The sequence below is a fragment of the Lissotriton helveticus genome, chromosome 2_2 (assembly GCF_964261635.1).
Source record: "Lissotriton helveticus chromosome 2_2, aLisHel1.1, whole genome shotgun sequence".
NCBI classification, from domain to species: domain Eukaryota; kingdom Metazoa; phylum Chordata; class Amphibia; order Caudata; family Salamandridae; genus Lissotriton; species Lissotriton helveticus.
The window spans coordinates 256,388,204-256,411,198 of record NC_136060.1 but is presented as its reverse complement, the minus strand read 5'-3'; the positions used below and the strand labels follow the sequence as shown (position 1 = coordinate 256,411,198).

General features: G+C 42.6%; 1 protein-coding gene across 1 annotated transcript in view; it reads right to left on the bottom strand.

Annotated features, from left to right (window-relative positions):
• Positions 1-22,620, bottom strand: part of LGI2 (leucine rich repeat LGI family member 2) — a 376,870-nt gene extending 354,250 nt beyond the window's left edge. The window contains exons 1-2 of the mRNA XM_078678382.1: positions 22,416-22,620; positions 20,916-20,987 (exon numbers count right to left, since the gene is read on the bottom strand). Of these exons, the coding sequence (XP_078534508.1) occupies positions 20,916-20,987; positions 22,416-22,591 (248 nt within the window). The 5' untranslated portion in view covers positions 22,592-22,620. The remainder of the gene's footprint in view (positions 1-20,915; positions 20,988-22,415) is intronic.
• Positions 22,621-22,995: the final 375 nt, after the last annotated feature.

Below are 22,995 nucleotides of genomic sequence, written 5' to 3'. Positions count from 1 at the left end.
CATCACTGAACAACACCACAAAGACAAGCGTCTAGTAAGACCCCAGAAATATATGTTTTGTAATCATATACTCTGCACACTAATTGATTGGTAGTCAGTCACTCCTGGAAGGACCCAATATGATACTCCTTAGTTGCTTAACAATATCCCAGGATCAGTGCAGTACACAATGACAAGAAATTATATTAGACAGTAATAAATCATGTAGAAATAGTAACATAAATGTCAACAATTCAATTAATTTCAAATGTATACACAATTGAACAAGGCACGACTACACCTACACTTAATTCCACCAAAATAAAATATTAATCATCCTGAGTGTTAGTTAAAGCCATGAAAAGTACAGTTCTCCTTCAAGAATATTATCCAATTAGACTGTAATCCCTAAAAGATTGTTAAGTCTGCTGACAATTTACAAAGATACAGATTCAGTCAGTATGGCTGCATACAGTTTAAAATAGGAGTTTGTTTTCTGTAGAGATCTTTTCTGCAGGTAAAAAAAGCCTTTATTTTATATAGCTCTTGAGTTATTTGTTTGGACACTGGTTTTGAAACTCAGTTACTCACTGTTGTGACATCAGAGAGGTGAAATACTCACCTCTGAAACCAGTGTTCTGGCAGATGCAGATCATCTCCAACCCCAGGTCTCTGGAGACCCAAGGGATGTGGGGGGAATTTGTACGCTGCTCTTTGGTCCACTGTCTCTCCTATCAGCTGCGGGACAATAGACTAGAATATGCATATCAAGTTTATTTAGACTCAAAATATTGTTATGGTTTGTTTATGATCAAATGTATAGTAAGTGAATGGTTGATTATCCTTGTGGCGGCTGCACAACAGCATTACTCTGTGAAAAACCTTACTTCATTTCACCTATGGTGTTTGTCCTGTTAATAGGAGGATTCTCCGTGCGGCAAGAAATAAGGCATTTTTGGGATTACGTGGGGGTGGGTTTTCCTGAAGTTGGTAGTGTGGGTGGCAAGAAGGAAACTTACTGTGAAGAGGAGGCTGGGGGAGGTGTGGCCAAGTTCTGCATATCTCACCCATGACTAGTCTACTCAACAACTGATCAGAGCTAGAGAAGAAGATTTGGTGGGGATACAAAATATACAATTGTAGATGGGTACTTGTCAGCAACGTGGAACTTTCCACCTAGAGATTTCAGAAGGAATTATAGACAACACAAATATCTCTCTCATCTATTTGATGTCACTTGGATTGATAAAAAACACCCTGCTATTAACAGCTATTCATCTATATTTCTAGATTTTCTCCATAATTTATTTGCTCTGATTAATTGCAAATAATGAGCCTCATTCAAAATTCTATACTAATTCAGATTTGGGAGTTAAAAAGAGTTTATACTGAATCAGGTTAGCAATAGTGATATAATATAAAATGTTTTAGCCACACAAATTTCACCAGGAAAAAACATGTTGGTATTTGTGACGTTGGAGTACCTCGCCATTCAGGTTTTACAGCTTAGGGCTGGGGAAAACACATACTGTTTCTGTGAAATCCTATATTACGGAGTACTGAACTAGGAATGATAAAGTAATACTACACCTGGAAATAACACACCAGTGCTTTAGGTATTTGCTGTTCCAATGTCATTGCACCAAATAAGGGGACTCATGTCAAGGTCCAAAGGCTTTGAATTTACCTTCTAATCATTGTTTCAGGTTTCTGGTAGCTACAATAATCATCTTTTTGATCAGACAGCATACTCAATCAATTATTATTTATTCGATCCATTTAAAATACAGATCATAAAAGTACAAATGCATAAAAAGGAAGCTATAATAAAACATGTGGCACCCCAATTCATTTTCATAGAAGAATTCTTGTATGAATCTTACAGTTAGCCCATATGTACAATACAGTACTCTAATAATTCATAACTTTTATACAATAAAAAGTCATGTAGAGATAAGAACAAGCAATACATCTATAAACCATTTGAACCAATAGAATTATCCCATTAAAAGCATTGCTCAGGGGATGAATAATTAAAGTATATTACAATCCATAGTATTCAACTTGGTCACTTCCTAATCACCTTACGGAAGACTAGGGTCCCAAAAATGTTCTGCTCCTTACACAGGCCCATAAGAATGTGGCTATTGAAAAAAATGTGAAGAGGTCAGAGAGTTTCTTTAGGAAATATAATGCAGTTCGGCATGGCTTAAATTTATCACATCGTAAAATTGGGAATATAAATCTATCTCGTTCATCCTTGTAAAGCCCACAAAACAAGAATACGCATCAGTCAGACTGCTGTGACCTGTTGTCGCATGGGCAAGGTATTAATTAAGTATGCCTAAACCTCCTCACAGGGAATCCCAACATCTAGGGGATTAAGTTCAAATGGAGCCTCAGCAGAATATATCTGTGCAGTAATGTTCCGAGACACTCTAAGAGTACTCCCATCTAGGATGGACATTATCAATTGGTACAGCAGGACAGTTTTTTTTCCACGATTACTTTCCTGTCAGTCATAAGCAGCCTTGGATAAGAAGGTAGCCTTTAAATTCTGCTTTGTGATCTTCATTGGAGCACTTGGGTCAGTGAATATTTTCACCAACCCCTGTGCAGTCAAGGTTGACCTTACATACTGCAGCCATGTGATTTTATGTATATTATCCAATTTTAGGCAGTTTTTTATGATGTTTGTGTTACGTTTACTGTGTCCTTTCTCCAAATTGAGTGCCATAGTAAGATCGGCACTATTCTAATACTGTCTGACATGTAATTTGATCCCAGTTCTAAGTGGGAGAGGCAGTTTGAGCAGAAACTGGGGAGGGAAACAAGTCTCTTAAAAAATCTATCCTCGAGAATTTAGAGAGAAGCTACTGTGTCCGTACCCCACACTCCTGCCCAGTAGGTTACATACAATAGCATATTTGCCAGATATATCTTTTTATTGGGACTAAAGGTCTTGTACCCACCTTCTTTGCAAATGACGAGATGGCTCCATACTCATATGCATCACCGGGGCACTGTTGTCGACCATACTTGCCCACAAACTGGACCCCTAGATACGGAAAGGAGTCTACCACCTCTAATTTACGTGATCCTATGTAAATAAGCGGTAATATTTTGTGGGCCCCTTCTATAAGGACAAAGGATTTAGGTAATTGATCCTCAAGTCCAATGACAACATAAATGATGCGTATGATATTAAACGTTGAAGGGCCACCCTGTACAAATCACTCACAAACATAAACATTTGAGGGTTTTGTCCTTGTGCAGTCTTTAAGGCAAAGTGGCTAGTGAGCAGCTTTAATCTCTAAACCATTCTCTAGTGGAAGTGGAAAGGTTTTGGGAGAGCTTGTCATAAAATTGAATTGTTTTCCTCTTCTGAACTCTTGGGGAAAACCCAAGATTCCAATATTGTTTCTACGGATATAGCTTTCTTGTTCAGAGAAATATATGCTTTGAATCAACTAGATTTGAGTGTTTTGAGTTGGTTTTTCAAGTCTGGGGTATGCCCTTCTAATTTTAATTGCATCTGTACCAATTACATTTGACAATTACTTTGTATCCCTAAGCTTTACAAAACATAATAAATGCATTCTTATTTAGAGGAACCCCTTTTATCATTTGCCTTCATCTTTGGTTTTTTTGGTTGCTTCTTTTGATTGGTTTGAGATGTGGAGAGAGTAAAACATTTTTATTTTGAAATCTAGTAAAACTTATGGACAGATGTTTAGTTGGAAGTTTCCTAGCAGTGTGTATTTTACTTGTTAGTGGTCCAGATATATTTTATTTATATTAAAAACATTTAGTTTGAAAATGTTTGAAAAGAAATTCTGCTTCTATCAGAAACTTCGGCTCAACCTGGCTATAATTTTGACCCTGACCATTACTCTGACATAGTTTTCCTTCTATTAGGTAGATTTAGTTATTTAGTATTCTAATTACAGTTGGGTTATTTAGCCAATTCATTGTAATACCAACTAATTTTCATAATGGTCATAGATTGAATTTCAGAACAAAAGGCCAAAGTCTGTTAACTATAATGTATAACTTAACTAATGACACTATTTACCTAACTCCAATGGTTGTTTGGGCTTATATACCAGTCAGCAAACAAACAGGTTGAAGAATAGGGTTATTCAGTGTTTTATTATTTTATTTGTAATGTGCACAGCCATCTAACAGGTATCCTGGCATTGCTCATTTTCTGAATCATTTTGTCCACCATAAGCGTGGAAGGGTATACTCAGATGTGAGTCCCTTGCTCATTGCACCATCAGGATTCAAGCAAGCCGGGCCGACGACGCCTGAAATGGCAGAAACCGGTCCCCGGAAGCTTGTTTCCTTCCCAGTATAAGAATTGGCTTGGTAGTTTGGTTTACCCTGTTCCCATCATGCACTGGGACAGGAACAGACTAATTTGCATATAGCCAAGTTCTGAGCTGGGATGGTGCAGTGAGCTAAAAAACGGTGATGGATCAAGCCCTGATCTTTGGACTGGGTAAGAGTGGTCTGCTTAATTCAGGCACTCTGTTCATCACCACCCCCTTTTCTGAATCATTGCTCATTAGTGGGCGGGAAAGGAAATGCCATACAATTCAATTATTTCAAAATTCTTTATTCAGCCGAGTAAATCAGACATAAAAGCAAAAAATACAAATCCACAGTGTGACAATAGTATGAATCAATATTTACATTAATTTAAAAACATTTAAAAGGGTGATTGCGTCAGTGCATTTTAGGTCTCCGAATTCATCATATAACCAAGTTAAACAAGCATTGGCATAGCCAATAGGTCTCGCCTTTGGGACCTTTAAGTGTTTAGCCATGCAACAGTTGATCTTGTCACACCAAAGATATTGTACTGCATAACTAAATACTCATAAAGTCCCAAAAGCAAGACCTATTGGCTATGCCAATGCTTGTATTTTTACCTACTGTTTACGAGTATCTTTGTGACACCACAAGTCAGTTAGTACTTGTGTTTTTGACAATAACACATGTGCGCTGTGGTATGTAGCTTTAATTTTAACGTACATTTGTGACTTACCTGTAAGCCGTGAGGGCAACGGCTCAACGGGACGCTGCAAACGCCGAAAATGCCGTGAGGGGAACGGCTGTAGCCCTGACATCGGACTACAACTCCCGGCAGGCCTTGGGGCGGCGGTGCACATTACGCACGCCAGCAACGCGCCCGGAGGCGCTAGAAAAAGCCGGAGCGCCTTGAGCTCCTGTGGGCCTCATTTGTGACTTACCTGTAAGCTGTGAGGGCAACGGCTCAACGGGACACTGCAAACGCCGAAAACGCCGTGAGGGGAACGGCTGTAGCCCTGACATCGGACTACGACTCCTGGCAGGCCTTGGGGCGGCGGCGCACATTACTCACGCCAGCAACGCGCCCGGAGGCGCTAGAAGAAGCCGGAATGCCTCTCGCATCGCGAGTTGCGCGGGAGCATCGCGGGAGAAGCCGGGACAAGGGCGGGACAGTCTGTGGCAATCCGGGGCAGAACGAGGCTGGGCTGGGCCATAGACTCTGGATGCTGTGGACGCCATTAACCCCTACACTGTGAGACTCTGTGATTTATCACTATTAGCACTTTTTAAAGGTTTTCTGTGCCACCAGGAATTGGCGCTGATATAATTTTATTTTATTGTGCAATTCATGATAGCTTTCCGACATTAATAGTAGTCTTATTTTACTCCTACTTTTCTTTTCTAATTATGTCTAAACTGAAATCTGTGAAAACTCCACCAGTATTGGCTACACTAGATAATTACCTAGTTAAAGTGGTCAGTAAAATTAATAATAACAGGCGATTATCTTTAGGGTTAGGTAGTCCCCCCCGTCTCCCACCCTGCCTGCCTTATCAGTCCCACCAGTATCAGATGATAGTAATGGTCTTAATAATCCCGACGCTATTGACAAGGAAGTGCCAGAACAACCGGTGTCTAACCAAGTTGTGCTGGATGACTCCTCTGATACCTCGGTCCAGTGTTCTCCTGCCCCTGCCACTAGAGTGGTTAGAGCTTGCAGGAAAGTTCAATCTAAACGAGGGGGGACCCGTAACACTAAAAAAGGAGCAGTTACCCCCAAAATAATATTACTGAGGATGGGGAGTCTATGGTTAAAGATGGCTCAGTTACATTGGATATTGGGCATCTTAATCTTTTAGTCAGTGCCATCGACTCGAAGATTGAAGGGATTATAAAACCCCTAGTGGCTAAACTGGACCAGATTTCTGCTGAGGTGATAAGATTAGGGGTCCTTTTGGACACCCATCTGGCCTCAGTGAGAAGTTCTAAGGCCTTAGCTGAGAGCACTAGTGTTAGTGTTAGTAAAGCCTCAGCGAGTAGCTCTAAGGCCCCAGCAGAGTATTAGCGTTAGTGTTAGTAACGCTGTTCCATCTGTAGGGGGACCTTGCATCAATGAGATAGTTACTCAGAATGTCTCTTTTACAGCCTGTCTGGATAAGCAGGCTGTAAAACTAGATGAGGTTAAAGTGGGATGGACTGAAGTAAAGAGAAGGTGTGCTATTAACCTCCCTCCTGATTGTGCACCACATGTGGTGGTTTTAACTAATGTACCACCATTTGAAACCGATTTGAGTCAGAACAATCATGAATCTCATGAATCTCATGAATCGCTAAAAAATAAAACTGTTTCTTGGCTGCATAGACAATGTGGGTTTCCAACTGCTTGCACTGATCAAGTGTTGACTACTAGAAGGGTCAACTGGATAGGGGATTCAAGGAAGAATTGTAGGGGCGATTGCGTTATTGTTAATTTTAAGTACCCACAACATGCCGCCACCGTTTTGCTTAGAGCAGCTTCCCTATGGACCCCTGACAACAGTGTTTGTGTGCGTTCACTTGGCTTTTTCTATAGCCACCTTAATAAAGTTCCATATGATAATAAAAGCACCAGGCTGTATCCTCCTTCTTATAGGGCACATTTTAATATCCCGATTCAAAATCGATTCCATGCTCTAAACTCCTTGGATGCAAATGACTGACTTGCCCAGGACGACCAGCGTAACCTTGTTGAGACCCGAAGTGTTCAGTTTTAGAAGACAGTCGATATTATCACAGCACCGGAGTTAAATGTGGTGGCCGATTTAAGTCTGCCCATTGAGGATGGGGCCGAGAGCCATGGAAACCTAAACAAGGGAGATGGCATTAACGTTTTTTTGATGCCAGATGGCACAGGAATTAGGGGTAAAGGGATTACAATTGTTAGTTGGAACGTTGCAGGTTTAAAATCTAAGGGGAATGTTCTAGGTTGGTCGAATTTTATTAATACCTATGACATCCTCTGTTTCCAAGAAACGTGGTGCAGGGACGATGTCAGTTATGAGGGATTTGTTTCTTATAATTTGCCAGCGCAGGGTACCGGACCAGGTAGAGCGAAAGGTAATCTACTGATATTAGTATCTATTCTTCGCCCAATAGTAATAAAAAAGTATATAACTGTGGGAGATCATGTTCAGATTCTTTGGCTTCTTGAGGACAAAGGTCGTAATATCCTACTGTTAAATTACTATAATATTATTTTTGATAATACTAGGGTGAAAGTAGTAACCGACCTGGCCTGCGCCATTGAAAATGTATGTTTAGAAGGGAATGTTACTTTTGATTTCATTTGGGTAGGTGATTTTAATATCCCATTATGTGACCTGTCAACACAAAAGGTCTGTGGGGTCACAAATAATGCCGGATGGGATGATTTGCATTTTGGACATAACAGCTATGGAGAAGCACTACATAAATGCATGGGCTGCTATGACCTGGAAATCTTGGACCACGTGAAAGATGTAAATGGTCAAAGCATCCCGACTTTTAAAAACCGTCACTCAAGCTCTGATATTGATCATGTGATTGTTTCCTCCGATATTACCTTGTGCTGTGCTCCCCCCAGAATCGAAGTAACCTCATTAATTGATCACAATTAAATCATTCTGGACACTATTTTTTGGGGTGGTAGTTTGGTCAAAGTAGGAACTACAATCACAAATGTTGAGCCACACAGACCTAAAGGAGTTAGATTAAGATGGGCAGGGGATAAGGCCCACAACCTAATCAGCTCTATAGTGAAGGACAGTTTGGTAGATATTTTTTTTATCCTTGAAAATAGCACTGATTACGAGAAGATTTTAATCTCTTTCCTTGGTATTATTAATTCTATTGATGCCAGGTTCACTAAACAAAATAGCGGTCAACTTAGAAACGAACCAGGTTGGTTCAATCATTTATGCACTACCTCATTATCTAAACTTAAACAGGCGCTTGCTAAAAAGCCCAGGGACACCGCTTCTATTATCAAATTAAGAGCGGACTATAAGCATGCCTTGAAACAGAGGAAGAGTGAGTTACAGCAGCAGGCCTGGGACTCCCTTAATCAATCAGCGGAGTTATCCAATAGTACTCTGTTTTGGGAGACGGTCAATTCTCCTTTTCTTAAAGACGAAAAGACACCAGAGTTGACCTCTAATGTCCCAAGCGAAGGGTGGGTCGATCACTTTTCTAATATCTTTGATACCAATGGAAGTGTAGATACCGAACCTAACAGGTGGACTGTTTTACCGTTGGATATAACAGTTGGTGAGGTTGAACTTGGCATACGTGCAAGTAAGGGGGGCAAAGCCCAAGGGCCTGACGGGGTGCTGATTGATGTATACAAGGCAGCACCTGAGATGTGGGGGCCACTCCTGGCTAATGTCTTTAATGCAGCTGTGTGTACTGAGGCCCCTAAAACCTGGGGAGAATCTATAATTGTCCCGATTTATAAAAAGGGCAGTAGGTCTGATGTGAAGAATTACCGGCCCATTTCTCTTCTTGCCTCCTCAGTTAAGATTATGAGCAGAGTCATGTTTGTCAGGTTAGAGGAATGGGTCGAGCGAGAGGGCATACTGGCTGATAGCCAGTATGGCTTTAGGAAGGGCAGGGGTACACTCGATCAGTGCATCAATCTTGATTTACTGATCGGGAAATATACTGAAGCTAAATCTGGCTCACTTTACCTCTGCTTTGCTGACCTAAGCAGTGCCTTTGACATGGTAGACCACTCTATTTTATGGCCAACCTTGCTTCAGTTGGGACCTCCTGATGGCATAATCTTCTTTCTCGCCAGGTTGTATGGGAACCCACAAACATGTGTGCGTTTGGTACCAAAGGCGAATGCGCCCCAAATGTTGGCGTTAAAAGAGGGATTAGGCAGGGCTGTGTATTGGCCCCCCTCCTTTTTATATTATTTATAAATGGTATCGATGCCATTTTGAAAACGATTAATGCAGATGCCCCCCAGATCAAAGGCGTCCCTGTACCGGTGTTATTATACACCGACGACGCCGTTCTACTTTCTAGACCCCCTTGGGATTACAGCGTTTGATTGATAGTTTTTCTTCCTTTATCAAGGATAGAAAGCTAGTCATCAACAAGGGGAAAACACACACTATGACCTGCGGGGTAAAAAATAAATCTTTAAATGCCTTTTATATTGATAGTGAAAAGGTGCAGCAGGTAGACAAATTTTGTTACCTTGGTATCACCTTCTCCAAAGACAGGAAATGGACCGAAAAATACAACAATATCCGGAACAAAATGGCCAAAAATGCTTATGGAGTTATTAGATTTGCTCCCAAGGTTGGGGACCGACGAACCAGGGATATGCTTAAGATCTATCATGCAAGATGTGTTTCCATTGCATTATAAGGGGCGGGTGTATGGGGCCACAGTTGCGATCATAATTTGCAAATAGAGGAAAATTCTTTCCTAAAAAAGCTTCTGTGCCTACCAAGCTCGGCTTCAACCTAGTTAATCCATCGAGAATTAGATATAAATTATTTAATTGATCTGTTATCCCTAAGGCCACTTATGATCTGGCGTTCTATTTGGCTTAGGGTGGAAAAGTATTTTAACAGGTCTATAATCGAGGATTGCTTATTACTGGATAAACATCTCAAGATACCTTGGGTAAAATATGTTGTTGGTTGTTTTTCCGAGATATTTAATTTGAATATTTTGCTTGATCCAAGTGCAGCATCTAGCATACCCAAAGCTGAGTTGAAAAGTAATTACTTGGCTTTTAGGGCGAGGAAGCGGGCATTAGCCTGCGGATCCTTGACCACTGTCGCGCTCTACACCAGATACAGCTTGGTAGAAGGTTTTCCTTTGTATTTATTCATGGTGACTAGGCCATCTCACAAGTTTGTTTTTACTAGACTTAGATTAGGTATGGCACACCATTTGGTGGCCCTCCCGACCCTTATGAAACACCCGTCGGGGCCATGCATGTGTGATGGCGTTTCCACTCAGAGCACTTTGCACTTTTTACTGTTCTGCAAACTGTACTCAAACTTTCGTACTGCATTCTTGAACCCAATGTTCATAAAATAGGGTGTACGTACAGTTAACCAGGCAATGATTTTAATTTTTAATCTGCAATCGGCTGATATCTGTTTTTATACAGCTACGTTTCTAAATTACTGTGTTAATGCCAGGAAAAGTATGTGTTTTTAATGAATCATGTCTGCAATATTGTCTGTAAACTTTTTAAAATATTGATGTATTTGATATTATCATGTTTTTTATCTTTGTGCTTTTATGGTAATTTTATATGTGCCGAATAAAGCTTCATGAATTGAATTGAATTGACTGTGAACATCACAGCATGCATAATGCTGTTGGGTAAAACGTCAGGACTTGTGTATAAATATATAAAATACAGACATAATAAAAGTAAACAAGCCACAAGCAAACCAAAGGCAGTGCATGTTAATTAATCAGATACAGGAAAATAGTAAACATTCAAAAAACGTAGGTAATAACATTTGTTTGCCAAGCTAAACCACCAGCATAGCATTACCTAAGCATCACTCAACACCACCCCTTCACAACAACATTACCTCCACATTAGTGCAGCACCAACTCAGCACCAACTTAACACCAGAACAACCCCACCACAACATCAACACAGCACCACCTCAATTGCAAATAACAGCAAACACATCACCAATGCAGCATCACCTAAATATGAACAGAGCATTACTCAGCACCACCTCAGCATCATTCAGCACCACCCAGCATCAGTCAGCACCACCCCATCATCACTCAACACCACCTCAGCATCACTCAAAAACACCTGAACATCACCCAGCACCACCTCAGCATTACACATCACCTTAATATCACTCTGCACCACATCACTATCACTCAACACCATCAAGCACAACCTTCCACAAAAACACCACCAATTCAGTATCAAACAGTATTAGTTTGTAGCAGCACCACAAATAACACAAGGAATTCAAGCAGATTACCAAACCCTGGGTCGGAAACAAGCTTCCTAGGACCAGTTTCTGGCATTTCAGCTGTCTTCAGCCAGGCTTGCTTGAATCCAGTGGCAAAGTGAGCAAGAGACTCACGTCCGAGCATACCCTGCCAACTTATGGTGAACAAAGCGGTACAAAAGGGGGTGGTTTAGCCCACTCTGCCACCAGATTCAGATTGTCTGAACTGGGGTGGCAGAGTGGGCTAAAGAACGGTGATGGATTAAACCCAGATCTGTTGACTGGGTGTGAGTGTTTGATTGGTTCAGATGCTCCATCCATCACCAACCCCTTTTGTACCGCTTTGTTCGCCATAAGTTGGCAGGATATGCTCAGACGTGAGTCCCTTGCTCACTTTGCCCCTGGATTCAAGCAAGCCTGGCTGAAGACCGCTGAAATGCCAGAAACCGGTCCTAGGAAGCTTATTTCCGTTCCAGGGAAGGCATGGCTTGGCAGTTCGGGCTGGACTGTTCCCATGAGGCACAGGGTCAGACTGATTTGCATATGGTCATGTCTGAACTGGGGTGGCAGAGTGGGCTAAAGAACGGTGATGGATTAAACCCAGATCTGTTGACTGGGTGTGAGTGTTTGATTGGTTCAGATGCTCCGTCCATCACCACCCCCTTTTGTACCGCTTTGTTCGCCATAAGTTGGCAGGGTATGCTCAGACGTGAGTCCCTTGCTCACTTTGCCACTGGATTCAAGCAAGCCTGGCTGAAGACGGCTGAAGTGCCAGAAACCGGTCCTAGGAAGCTTGTTTCCGGCCCAGGGAAGGCATGGCTTGGCAGTACGGGCTGGACTGTTCCCATGAGGCACAGGGTCAGACTGATTTGCATATGGCCATGTCTGAACTGGGGTGGCAGAGTGGGCTAAAGAACGGTGATGGATTAAACCCAGATCTGTTGACTGGGTGTGAGTGTTTGATTGGTTCAGATGCTCCGTCCATTACCACCCCCTTTTGTACCGCTTTGTTCGCCATAAGTTGGCAGGGTATGCTCAGACGTGAGTCCCTTGCTCACTTTGCCACTGGATTCAAGCAAGCCTGGCTGAAGACGGCTGAAATGCCAGAAACCGGTCCTAGGAAGCTTGTTTCCGGTCCATGGAAGGCATGGCTTGGCAGTTCGGGCTGGACTGTTCCCATGAGGCACAGGGTCAGACTGATTTGCATATGGCCATGTCTGAACTGGGGTGGCAGAGTGGGCTGAAGAACGGTGATGGATTAAACCCAGATCTGTTGACTGGGTGTGAGTATTTGATTGGTTCAGATGCTCCGTCCATCACCACCCCCTTTTGTACAGCATCATTCCAATGGTCATCATGACCACACAATGTATTGTCCTGGTGCTGATGTTTAGGTTTAAACTGTATTGTCAGTTATTGCTGAACTGTTCTCTGGGATGGTGATCTGTAAAATGAGCTGAATAAATACCTGACATTTGACCAAGACTATGTGAAGTATTTACAACTTATCAGTGGTAAACTCAGCAACCACTGAAGAAAGTGGTTTTCCTCTGACTAAAAGCCAGCGCATTTGTTAAAGCCCCAGACACCCACGCCATTGGTGGCTGCATTAATGCACTGAGAATTATATACTTCCAGTGGAGGAAGAATGTCCCTCTAGACTCTGCTCTTGAAAGATTGCAGTCAGTCCCTGCAGTTCTGCAAAGCTTTCGGCTGGCCTGCGCCAGGTGGGGGTTCCAAGACCCTGATGAATTAAAAGTTAAGCCTAGGTAGCAGAAGTTGTCCACGGTCATTAGGTCTTGCCCATTGAGGTTGATTTTATTTAGCCTTATTTACCCTGGTCTGCACGACATGATGTGCAACTTTGTATAATTGGTTTTCACATCCAGGTCAGAGATAAAAGAGGAGAAAAGTTACACCTGAAGGCTCTTGTATTCGGAGTAAGGGTAAACAGCAGTGCGTCGTCGCCATAGAGTAGTGCAGGAATTGGGGAGCCTGCTATTCTAGGGATATCAGAGGGGCAGGAAGTTAAATGGGCTGGTAGTCGATTTATATATAAAATGAATAATAGAAGGGCCAATATGCCTTACAATGTCACAGTATTCCGCAGTACAGCACTAGGTTAAAATCCTAAAACAAGCTATGCCTTTTTGGAAAAGTTATGTTTTAAGCTCTTTTCTAAAGTGAATTAGATCAGCGGAAAATTTCAGGGCCGCTGGAAGTTCATTCCATAGTCGAGCTGCTTCAATCATGAACGCTCGGCCCCCTAATCTAGTTTCACACTGACCATCTTGGCTGAGGAGGAGTGTAAGCTCCTGTCTGGGGCATGTTATTTAAATCTCTTCTGCAGGGGATCAGTCCAGTACCATGTAGGGCATCAAAAACAATGCAAAGGGACTTTTTTTTTGTGTTAATGGTAGTCAATGTAAATCTTTCAGAGACCAGGATACAGAGAATCTTCTCGGCCTATTCAAGGCCAATTTGACTGCCACTGCTTGAACTCTCTGGAGCCACTTGATTAGGTAGCTCAGAGCTCCTAGCAGTAGGGCATTGCAATAATTCAGTGTTGCATTGTTTTGTTTAGAAAATAACACCTCTGAAACTGAAGACCACACCAGCACAAAACATACCATCAAAAAAGTTAAGGAAATCTGCTTAAAAATTGTTCTAACCTAGCGGTAACAACACCTGAACTTTGAAGGTTGAGATAATCAAATCAACATACTGCTTTTTAATCTCCACTGGGGAGAAGCCATGGAGTGGTAATTCTACCTACCAGAGGTCCATTGGACTAGTCTAGTTCTGACATCACAATATCATTAATTACATCTCTGACAGTTCTAAAAGCAAGATGAGTGTTGATTTTTCTAACACTGAGAACCTTAAAACTGGCAGTGTTGCTGTGGCAGCTATGTGTGACGCTGTATACATTATACAATTAAAGGGTACTGAAAGGCTTCTGAACAAGGTAACAGGTGGAGGGTGTTGTCAGGGGAGAAGAAGTGATATGAGGTAGGGTGCTTGGAACTGAAGATGCAGATAAATAGATACATTTGTGGAGAACTGAGCATCAGAAAATAGAAACATTACCAGTCACGGGTGGGTGTGAGAAAGTCAGACATGTGATAGTGAAATGTGAAAGTTGGAAAGGAGATGAATACTTGAGTGTCATCCACATATAGATTGTAGGAGAAGCTAAATGAGTAGAGAATGTCAAACAAGGAGGTAGCATAAAGGGTGGAGAGTAGCACAAATGCAAACCATTGGGGGGACAAACAAGTAGGATAGTTAGCAGGATAGGGTGGAGACTGGAAGAGGCAGAGAATGAGATGTGCAATAGGGGGATGCAAGCAAATCAAGAGTGGATCCAGTGATGCCTAGAGCATTGCGATTTGTCAATAGCACTGTATGGCCAGTTGTGAGGAATGCAACTGAATTGTCAAGCAAGAGAGTAGATCAGAGATGTATATGTTGAGCTAAAGTGATGTAGTTGGAGAGACTATGGGGAGTCTGCTCAACTTCTGGTTGAGCTGGTGTCGGTGACTGTCGGGAGAGCAGCAGTCAGGTTGGGTTTTGCACCAAGTTAGGTGCTGGTCCCCAGTTCTCATGTCTTAAGTTCTTCTTTGTGCTTCTTCATCTTCCAGGCAGACAAATATGAGTTCATGGTGTCAGGGGTCCCACCTAAATACTAAATTTAGGAGCATTAAGGGGAGTGAGGAGTAGTAGCCAATGGGCTACTTACATCTGGGGTCACTAAAACCCCTATATGACCACTTTCTGTGGGGAGTGGGCATGACCCTGTCCCAGAGCTCCTAATGCCACCAAAAACAAGATAGTGGAACCCTTCTTTCATGGAGCACTTCAGGTAGTCCACCATAGGGGTGTGACTAGCCTGGAGGTGCAACACACCTACTACATCGCTAATGTCCTACCTGCCCTGGAGCCAAATGGGCCTCGGGGCAGGGGGTGGCATCTCTCAGGTCTGGGGGAAGCTGGAATCGCATATCAAAGACTGCAGGGGCTTTGCTAAATCACTGGCCATCCTGCTGGAGGTGTGAGCACAAATGGGGGGGTCGCTGTTTCTGTTTCCCGGCCGCTAAGTTGTGGAACTCACTTCCGGTAGATTTGAGGAAGGACCAGTCTGAAATAATCTTTTGGAAAAGGCACAACACTTGGCTCTTTAGACAACTTTAATGCTGTGTCTTTTCTTTAGGTTAGGGTGGAATGTTAGCGATGGGTCATTCCGTTGGAGTAAACCATTGTGCTCTATAAATTACAATACAATACAGCACCTTCCTCCAGAGCAGGCATTGTTTCTCACCCCAGAAAGCGCAGGCTCTCATCTGCAGGGGGTCGGAAACTTGTCTGTGGTGGCAGGCCAACACACTGATAGGATTTATAGGGGACACCTCTAAAGTGCACTCTGGGTGCATGCCATAATAAATCTAGTACTGGCAACAGTACGTATTTATTAAGACAAGGTGTTTGACACCAAACACCATAGGTTTCAGTAAAGACATCATGTAGCTGAGGAACTCGTAATAATCAGTGCTCAGTATATATACTTAAGATGGCTTCAGTGTTCACTTGTACCATCTAGTAATGGAGCTTGACAGCACAGGGGCATAGCCGCTCATGCAGATCTGCCTTCACATGTAATATAATGCACCTTGCCTTAGGGCTACAAGCCCTGCTGTAGCGTTGACTTACAATAATATGTAGTGACTTTGTCATGGCACACAGAGATCGTGCCAGGTCATGTTTTCACACATGGTGTGCTATATAAAGGAAGGAGAATGGGGACCAGGAGCTGATTATGGTCCAGTGCCCATGCTCCTCTATCAAGTTGTCCAACCAAAAAGAGGGTCACTGTTCCGTCGGTGTGGGTGCTAAAAAGTCACCCTTTCACCGATGAGAGAGGAAAGAGGAGAGAGGAAAGCATGAAAGGATAGACCTAGGTCTAGACCTCACTTTGCAGGGGGGAGAACAAGTCTTGTCTCATGTTGCTCTCACACACTCCGAAGGATGTCATGCTTCATCATTGGGTATTTGCTCCTCGTCGGCCTGGCGCTGCAATGCCCTACGGGTCCCCCAGAGGGTCGCTTTAGCGGAGATCTTTTTAGAGAACAGCTGTTAGATGAGTGTTGGTGTGTGGAGGGGGTCCTATGTGCACAGTGAGTGTGTGTAAATGATAAAAATGGTTAAAGGATACCAGAGGGAAGATATCTTTTATTGTGGCGGTCCCCTTACCATACTAAAAAACCAGAAGGTTGTTCATTACGCCTATGGGCAATGATGTACCCCTGGTAACTAAAAAGGTCAGGTCGATATGTTTCATGCCTAGATGGTCATAGCGATCCTTGGCGCTTCCTCAGGACCAGCAATAAATAGTGAAGTGAAGTGTGCAGGTGATAGAGGGGTTCTAACCCTCAATGTAGATGGAGGGGGCTCATGCTGTGGAAAACTACAGTTCAGCTACAACTAGTTAGTTGATCCTCTCCTGAAGTGACCTAGGAAAGGAGGGGAGATGGAAGAGCAGAAAGAAATAGGCATGGATTATGAATCATAGGTAATGACGTGTGCCTCCAGAGAAAATAACATGAAATTGAAGCCGTGTTCACCATGGGGTGAGTCCTCAAAAATGGAGGAGGTCCGAGTGGGCACAGTGTGCTGACTGCCGGTTGCGCCAGTGAATAGGCGAACTCAGAGGTACTACCGGTACTCTGGACCGCCCCCATGCGAGGGACCCTGCCGTGTCTGAAATGCCCAGATTTTTAAGCCTTAAGTAGTTACCCTGGGCCAGAACATGCTAGAATCGCCATTTGCCAGGTTGAATGAGGTGACGTGGTGCAAGATGATATATTATTGAGGCATCGACACACACACACAAATCCTCTACCAAACTGGTTGTACAATCTCTGTCAAGATTTGGGGGCACTTCCGCGTAATGCTAACCATAATATGTGTAGGACCCTTACCTAAACTCACATGGAGAAATACTCTTTGGACTTGGGCGTAGGTAATCCCGTACCTTCACGGGCTACAAACGGGGAAAAGAAGATGAGTAAGTAAAGTGAAGAACAGTTGAGAACAAGCTCAGGCCACAGTTCCTAAACAGCGATGTGGACAAAGTTCACTTGTTTATACTCACAGTTTCTGGTTATGTGTTGCCTTTCAACACCTAACTAACCTCTCATCTGTGAGAGGGTGACTTTTTAACATCCACACCGACGGAACAGTGACCCTCTTTTCGGTTTGACACACTTGGTGTGCACCATGTCACGCAGCCTGCAATGGCAGCCTGCATGCAATTTGTATGGGGGTCCCTGAGGGTGGCATAATACATGCTGCGGCCCTTAGGAATCCCCTTTTAGTACCCGTGCCCTAGGTACTAGGGGTACAATTTACTATGTACTTACGGGGGTGCTAAAGTGTGTGCCAATTATAGTACAAATAGAACATTTTACCTTGCTTTAGGGAAAGAGCACTGGCACTGGGGCCTGGTTAGCAGGGACCCAGTGCACATCAGCTGAAAAATATCAACACCAGTGGACAACAAGCATTTGCAATGCAATAGGACTCACATTTACGCTAGACCTATTGCATTGCAAACGGGACTGTGGGCGGGGGAGAAGGCACGAACAACGGACTGCGGGGGAGGGGGGAGCGAGAAGGCACGGACTTGAAGTAAAGAGGCCAGTAGCCATGGAAGGATACAAATGACGACATGGCCATCATAAGGAGGGACTAACAAGCCTATAACCAATCGGAAGGCAGAATTTAGAGGGACAAAGACACGTGCTAAAGAAAAAGATGGTCGGAAAGAGGGCGGAGCTTTTACGGAGCTTTCACTCCACACTGAATACTGCATGCCTCGCAAAGCGAGCAGCGCATGCACCCTGCCACTATGGGCTCGACCTAACAAATGGGGGTGACCATGACAAAAAGGGGTACTTTCCTGAAGAGGGGATAATACAAAGTTAAGTATTTGGGTCAGTCGCTGAAGCTCCAATTGCAGGGAGAAGAGAAAGTTTTGAAAGTACAAAAATAAAGTGGATAATTTTTAAACACCAAGACGTGTCCTGACTCCACCTTGCCAATGGACATACTTTCTAACTACAATGATCATTTTGTAAAAGATTATAAATAATTTTCCGGATGTACAACCAGCCTTCTGTGAAAACACAAAGAGTGTTCTGTAGCTGGCTGTCTTGATAGGGGGAACACCCAAACATACGTAAACCAGAATTGTACCGCGACCAACTCAACCAGTTTAGGCTACTACCCGGCAACAACAAAGCGAGGTCTAATACATGTTATATGTTACATGTTGTAAAAAAATCTTCAATTAATATGTTTTTAAAATAAAAATAAAAATATGAATAGATTTTAGCATATGGATATTGCTCTTCCTTCGAACCATTCAGAAAAGGCACTTCATGCTAATTAATTAGAAAGGTGGAGATCTTTTCATCCAGCCTGATGAGCATATAACATTTAGAGCATGGGCAAAGTGTCAATTGCCCGGGACCCCAACCTTCAAAGGAGCCCCATGGAAATGTAAACTTTCTTTCTATTTGACATCTGTCTATTCTATTTTGTTATCTAAGCTTTTTCTGCCTACCTTTATATCTGACTCTGTCTCTCTTTCTATCTACCCAGTGTCATCTTAAGGATTTATGGGGACCCATGCAAGATCTATTTAACAGATAATTTAGTTTACTTGCACTATATGGGTCTAAATTAACTTGAAATTGGTATTAAAATTAAAAAAAATTCCGAAAAGGGCCCCCAAAGTATTTCTTTGCCACGGTCCCCAAAATCTTTAGATTCAGGTGCATGAAGAAGGATTTTTTTCCTTTATTGCCTCGCCACATCAGATCTGTCTGATCTCAGGGAATCTCAGGACAAAAGGACAGAGGAGCTCTTAAACAAAAGTCGACCTTGCCTTTAATTTGGAATTCCAGTATTCACATATTAGATTTGAGTGACCTAAAAGTAAATCTCACTAGATTTTTACTACAGACAGTTTGCTCTAAAAGTGTAAGAAATTGTGAAAAAAGACATGTATGATTGATATTCTTGTTTTTTCTTTTCAACCATCGCAATGACTAGATTGTTGTGGGAGTTCAGACGTATGAACCTAAACCGTGTTTGGCCTCTCTCCCCCCATTAAGTTTTTACTGATGTACTTTGCTTTTAAATTTTACTGAAGTTGCCTTGCTGTTAGAGCTGGAGTTAATAAATTTAGGAGCGTATCATGGGAGCCTCTTATGACTTGTTGATTGTTTTTTTAATCCATGATCCCTCTGAATTGGTTGTCGTGAAAGTTCAGCCACAGAACACAAACTGTCTTCAGACACTCTCCCTCCTCAAACATGCCAATGGATTTGTGCACTGTGGAAATAGAAAAAATGAGTATGAGTATGTACTATATGTGTTGGATTTACTCTAGCTTTGCTGGTTTGCTGACTCCCTGACTTTCAAACATTCCAACATACTATATGAGTGATAGACTTGTTTTAACGAGATACCAGCCCATATTCTTTTTAGGTCGAGCCTGCTGTATAAGGGTATGTTGTTGAAGTGTCTACCACTCTCTGCCCATATTTGACATTGGCTTTGTGTCGTTGCCCTTCTTAAATGGTGGCTTCTGTGTTAAAGTTAAAAGAAAAAAGAAACCAAGCGCTCAGTTTTAAAGTTAAACAAACATTTGCAATGCAATAGATCTCGCATTTACGCGAGTTTAAGCTATTGGTATTGTCATTTACAATGCCAATAGCTTAAACTCGTGTAAATGCGAGACCTATTGCATTGCAAATGCTTGTTTTAGTATCTTTACACTGCACCTTTTAATGCACTTGCAGAAACTTGTTTCCGAAACACTGCTATGAGTTAGTCAAATAAATGCACATTTTGTATGTTAACATATTACAAAATATAGATCGAGGAAACACTTTTCAACGCTTAGTTAAGTTCTTTGAAAGTTTGCATAACATTTAAGGGTGCTGAAATGGAAATACTTTAAACAAAATGGGTAGAAACCAACTATCATTCGCTCCAAATTAAGCACAGTGAAACGTCTTCTGGAAAGGATTTGGTGGCACAAAATATGCAATGTAGAAGCTGTTATTTTTTCACTGCTCATCTGTCACAGTATTGATTACACACTGTTCAGAGATACCTTAGTGATACGATCTGCATTCGATCCTTCTGCGCATGCACCTTTCAGAGCATCCTGTTAGCATTTTATACATTTTCAATTCAGCAGCAATTCCCTAGATTCACAGAATCAGCAAAAACTAATGGACCTTTTTTTTCAAGCTTGGGATTGAATTATGCATCAGCCTTTACCCACTTCCGGAGCTCACACCTCTCATTTTTATTACACATGAAGGCGGTGCTTCTGGGGGCTGAAGACAGGAGGGTTGGATGGAATGATGGCTCTCTGGAGCTCCACGTGAGTAAGCAGTGAGTAATTAAGAGACTAGTAGTCACGCTGCTGAAGTTACTGTAGCATGAACAATGCGTTATTAATAATTGGTTTCTTTACAAAAAATACGTGTTTTGGTATTGCATTAATAACAATGCTTATGCAAAAAGGTAAAACAAAACTTTGTGCAAGAACAAGTTCATTGTGATACTTACAGAAGCTGCAGGGAGGGCAGGTGGGAAAACACTCTCTCTTTGACTTCAGAAAAAGATCCATTGACCAGGCTCCTGTGGAGAAACAAGTATCATTACCATACCACTGAAGATAAAAGATAAATATAAATATTTATATTTTACATGGAGCATTGTATCGGCAGCTTGAGGCTCATTTCCAGACCCATCCCCTCTCAGAGGCACAGGGAGATGAGGTAATATATGCTCACTGAGATGTGCAATTTGATCAAGTAGTGAAGCCTGGATTTTAACTCGGGTTTCCTGGTTGCACCGTCCACCTGCGCTTGGCCACCCACTACCAGCATAAATTGCAAAACTTGAAGGCAAACATTTTACATTCATGATGCCACTGTTTCTAAAAAAAATAGCAAACTGCTTTAATTCAAATGCCATTATCATAATAATAAGTAACGGCCAGATTCCCTAAAATTATTAATGTTTTCTCAATTTTGGAGGGACATTCGGTGTATAGGGAGACATTTTATCGGGACAGATTTGGGGTGGAAGGCATATTATCAGCTAAGTTCCACTTGCATAGGAAAGTGTGCATTCCCTGTTATCCTTTCATTTGACCACCCGCTTCAATGTTCAAGAGGTTGTTTGAAAGTACTCAGTGGCACAAACTGGGATCCGTAAAGATGGCCATCAACTCTTGACCCTGCGTTTACCAAAAATACACTGAGAACGGGTTCAAAGATTCATGTCAACAAATCATGCAAACGAGGAACTAACAATTTCCAGATACTTGTTAAACTGCGCCACTGTACTACAAGATGAAAAGGGTACGCCAGCGTCAGTGGGTGCACGTTTATTCACATTTTGGCTCTAAGGTAGGCCTATTCAAGTGGCTTGTGTTTACATGGAAAACTCAATTGAGAGGTTTTTTTGTTCCTTTTTTTTTTGTATAGCGCTCTGTGTCGCCCTTAGGTCTCTTCACAGCGCAGGGGGGTTTGATAAAAACACAGCTTCACGTAGGGAAAAGTGAAGTTAGAGTTCAGCTAGATTAAATTGGAATCTTGTTTAATATTCTTCATTCACGACCCCTGTTCTGTACAGAGTACAATCAAGTTCATGACACTGCTTGTGTTATACTATCACTATGCAAATCACGACGTAAAAATAAAAAGACTGGCCGCAAAATATTACTTACATATATCGACTAAATGCAGCCCCCCATCAAGGCTATACACAACATATTCACATACATCTCTCCAGGGGTATTAAGCGCTATATAAATGCAATTTAAATATAGTGCTGTAGAATAATCAGTTAAAACTCCCGTTTGGTTGTATAATTGAATTCTGATAGTTTCCTACATACATTTATATACGAATGTGTGTACACGCAGGAACATATCACTGCTGCCTCCTGAGAAACGGGCCCCTCTTCATTGTAAATCCCCCCAAGATTCACAGAAAAGGGAAAGAACGAACGGCGTAACGGCAGCACTGCACCTCCAAAGGAAGAGAAGAAGAAACTTACAAGGAGCTGATGTCGCTGGCCAAGTTTCTGGGGACCCACGGAGAGCCGACGCAGATGACGGATTCCTTTGTGCAGCTACATGCGGATGGGCATTTGACGAGCGCCTTCGCCTGGACCAGATGCAGCATGCATCCGAGCAGGAGCAGTGGCCAGAGGGGGGCCCTGGGAGCCGTCATCTTCGGCCCCGGGGCGGCGCGCGCTGGGGTACCCGGTGTCCGCGTGAGGAGCAGAGCGCAGGCGGCGTCGCTGTGTCTCGCGCTCCCCAGGCTCGCGCTGTCTCTCTCTCTGCACCATGCGATGCTGCACCGGGCTCCTGACATCAGCACTTCGCTCGCAGCAGCCGCGTTTTTTGTCCAATGAATATTTCATTAAAGACTCCATTCAGGAGTGTTTAAAAATAATCCCTCCGGCATGTGGGGTTCGTACTCCTTCTCACAATCTCTGGCTTCTCCGTGAACGCGAGAGGGTGACCTTGGGGGAAGACACTGGAGAAGTGTTGATGCTCTGTTGTGAATGGCAGGAGTGCTCCTCCTTGCAGCTGTTTGTTGGCTTCCCTGACTCAGAGCAGTAGCTAGATTGC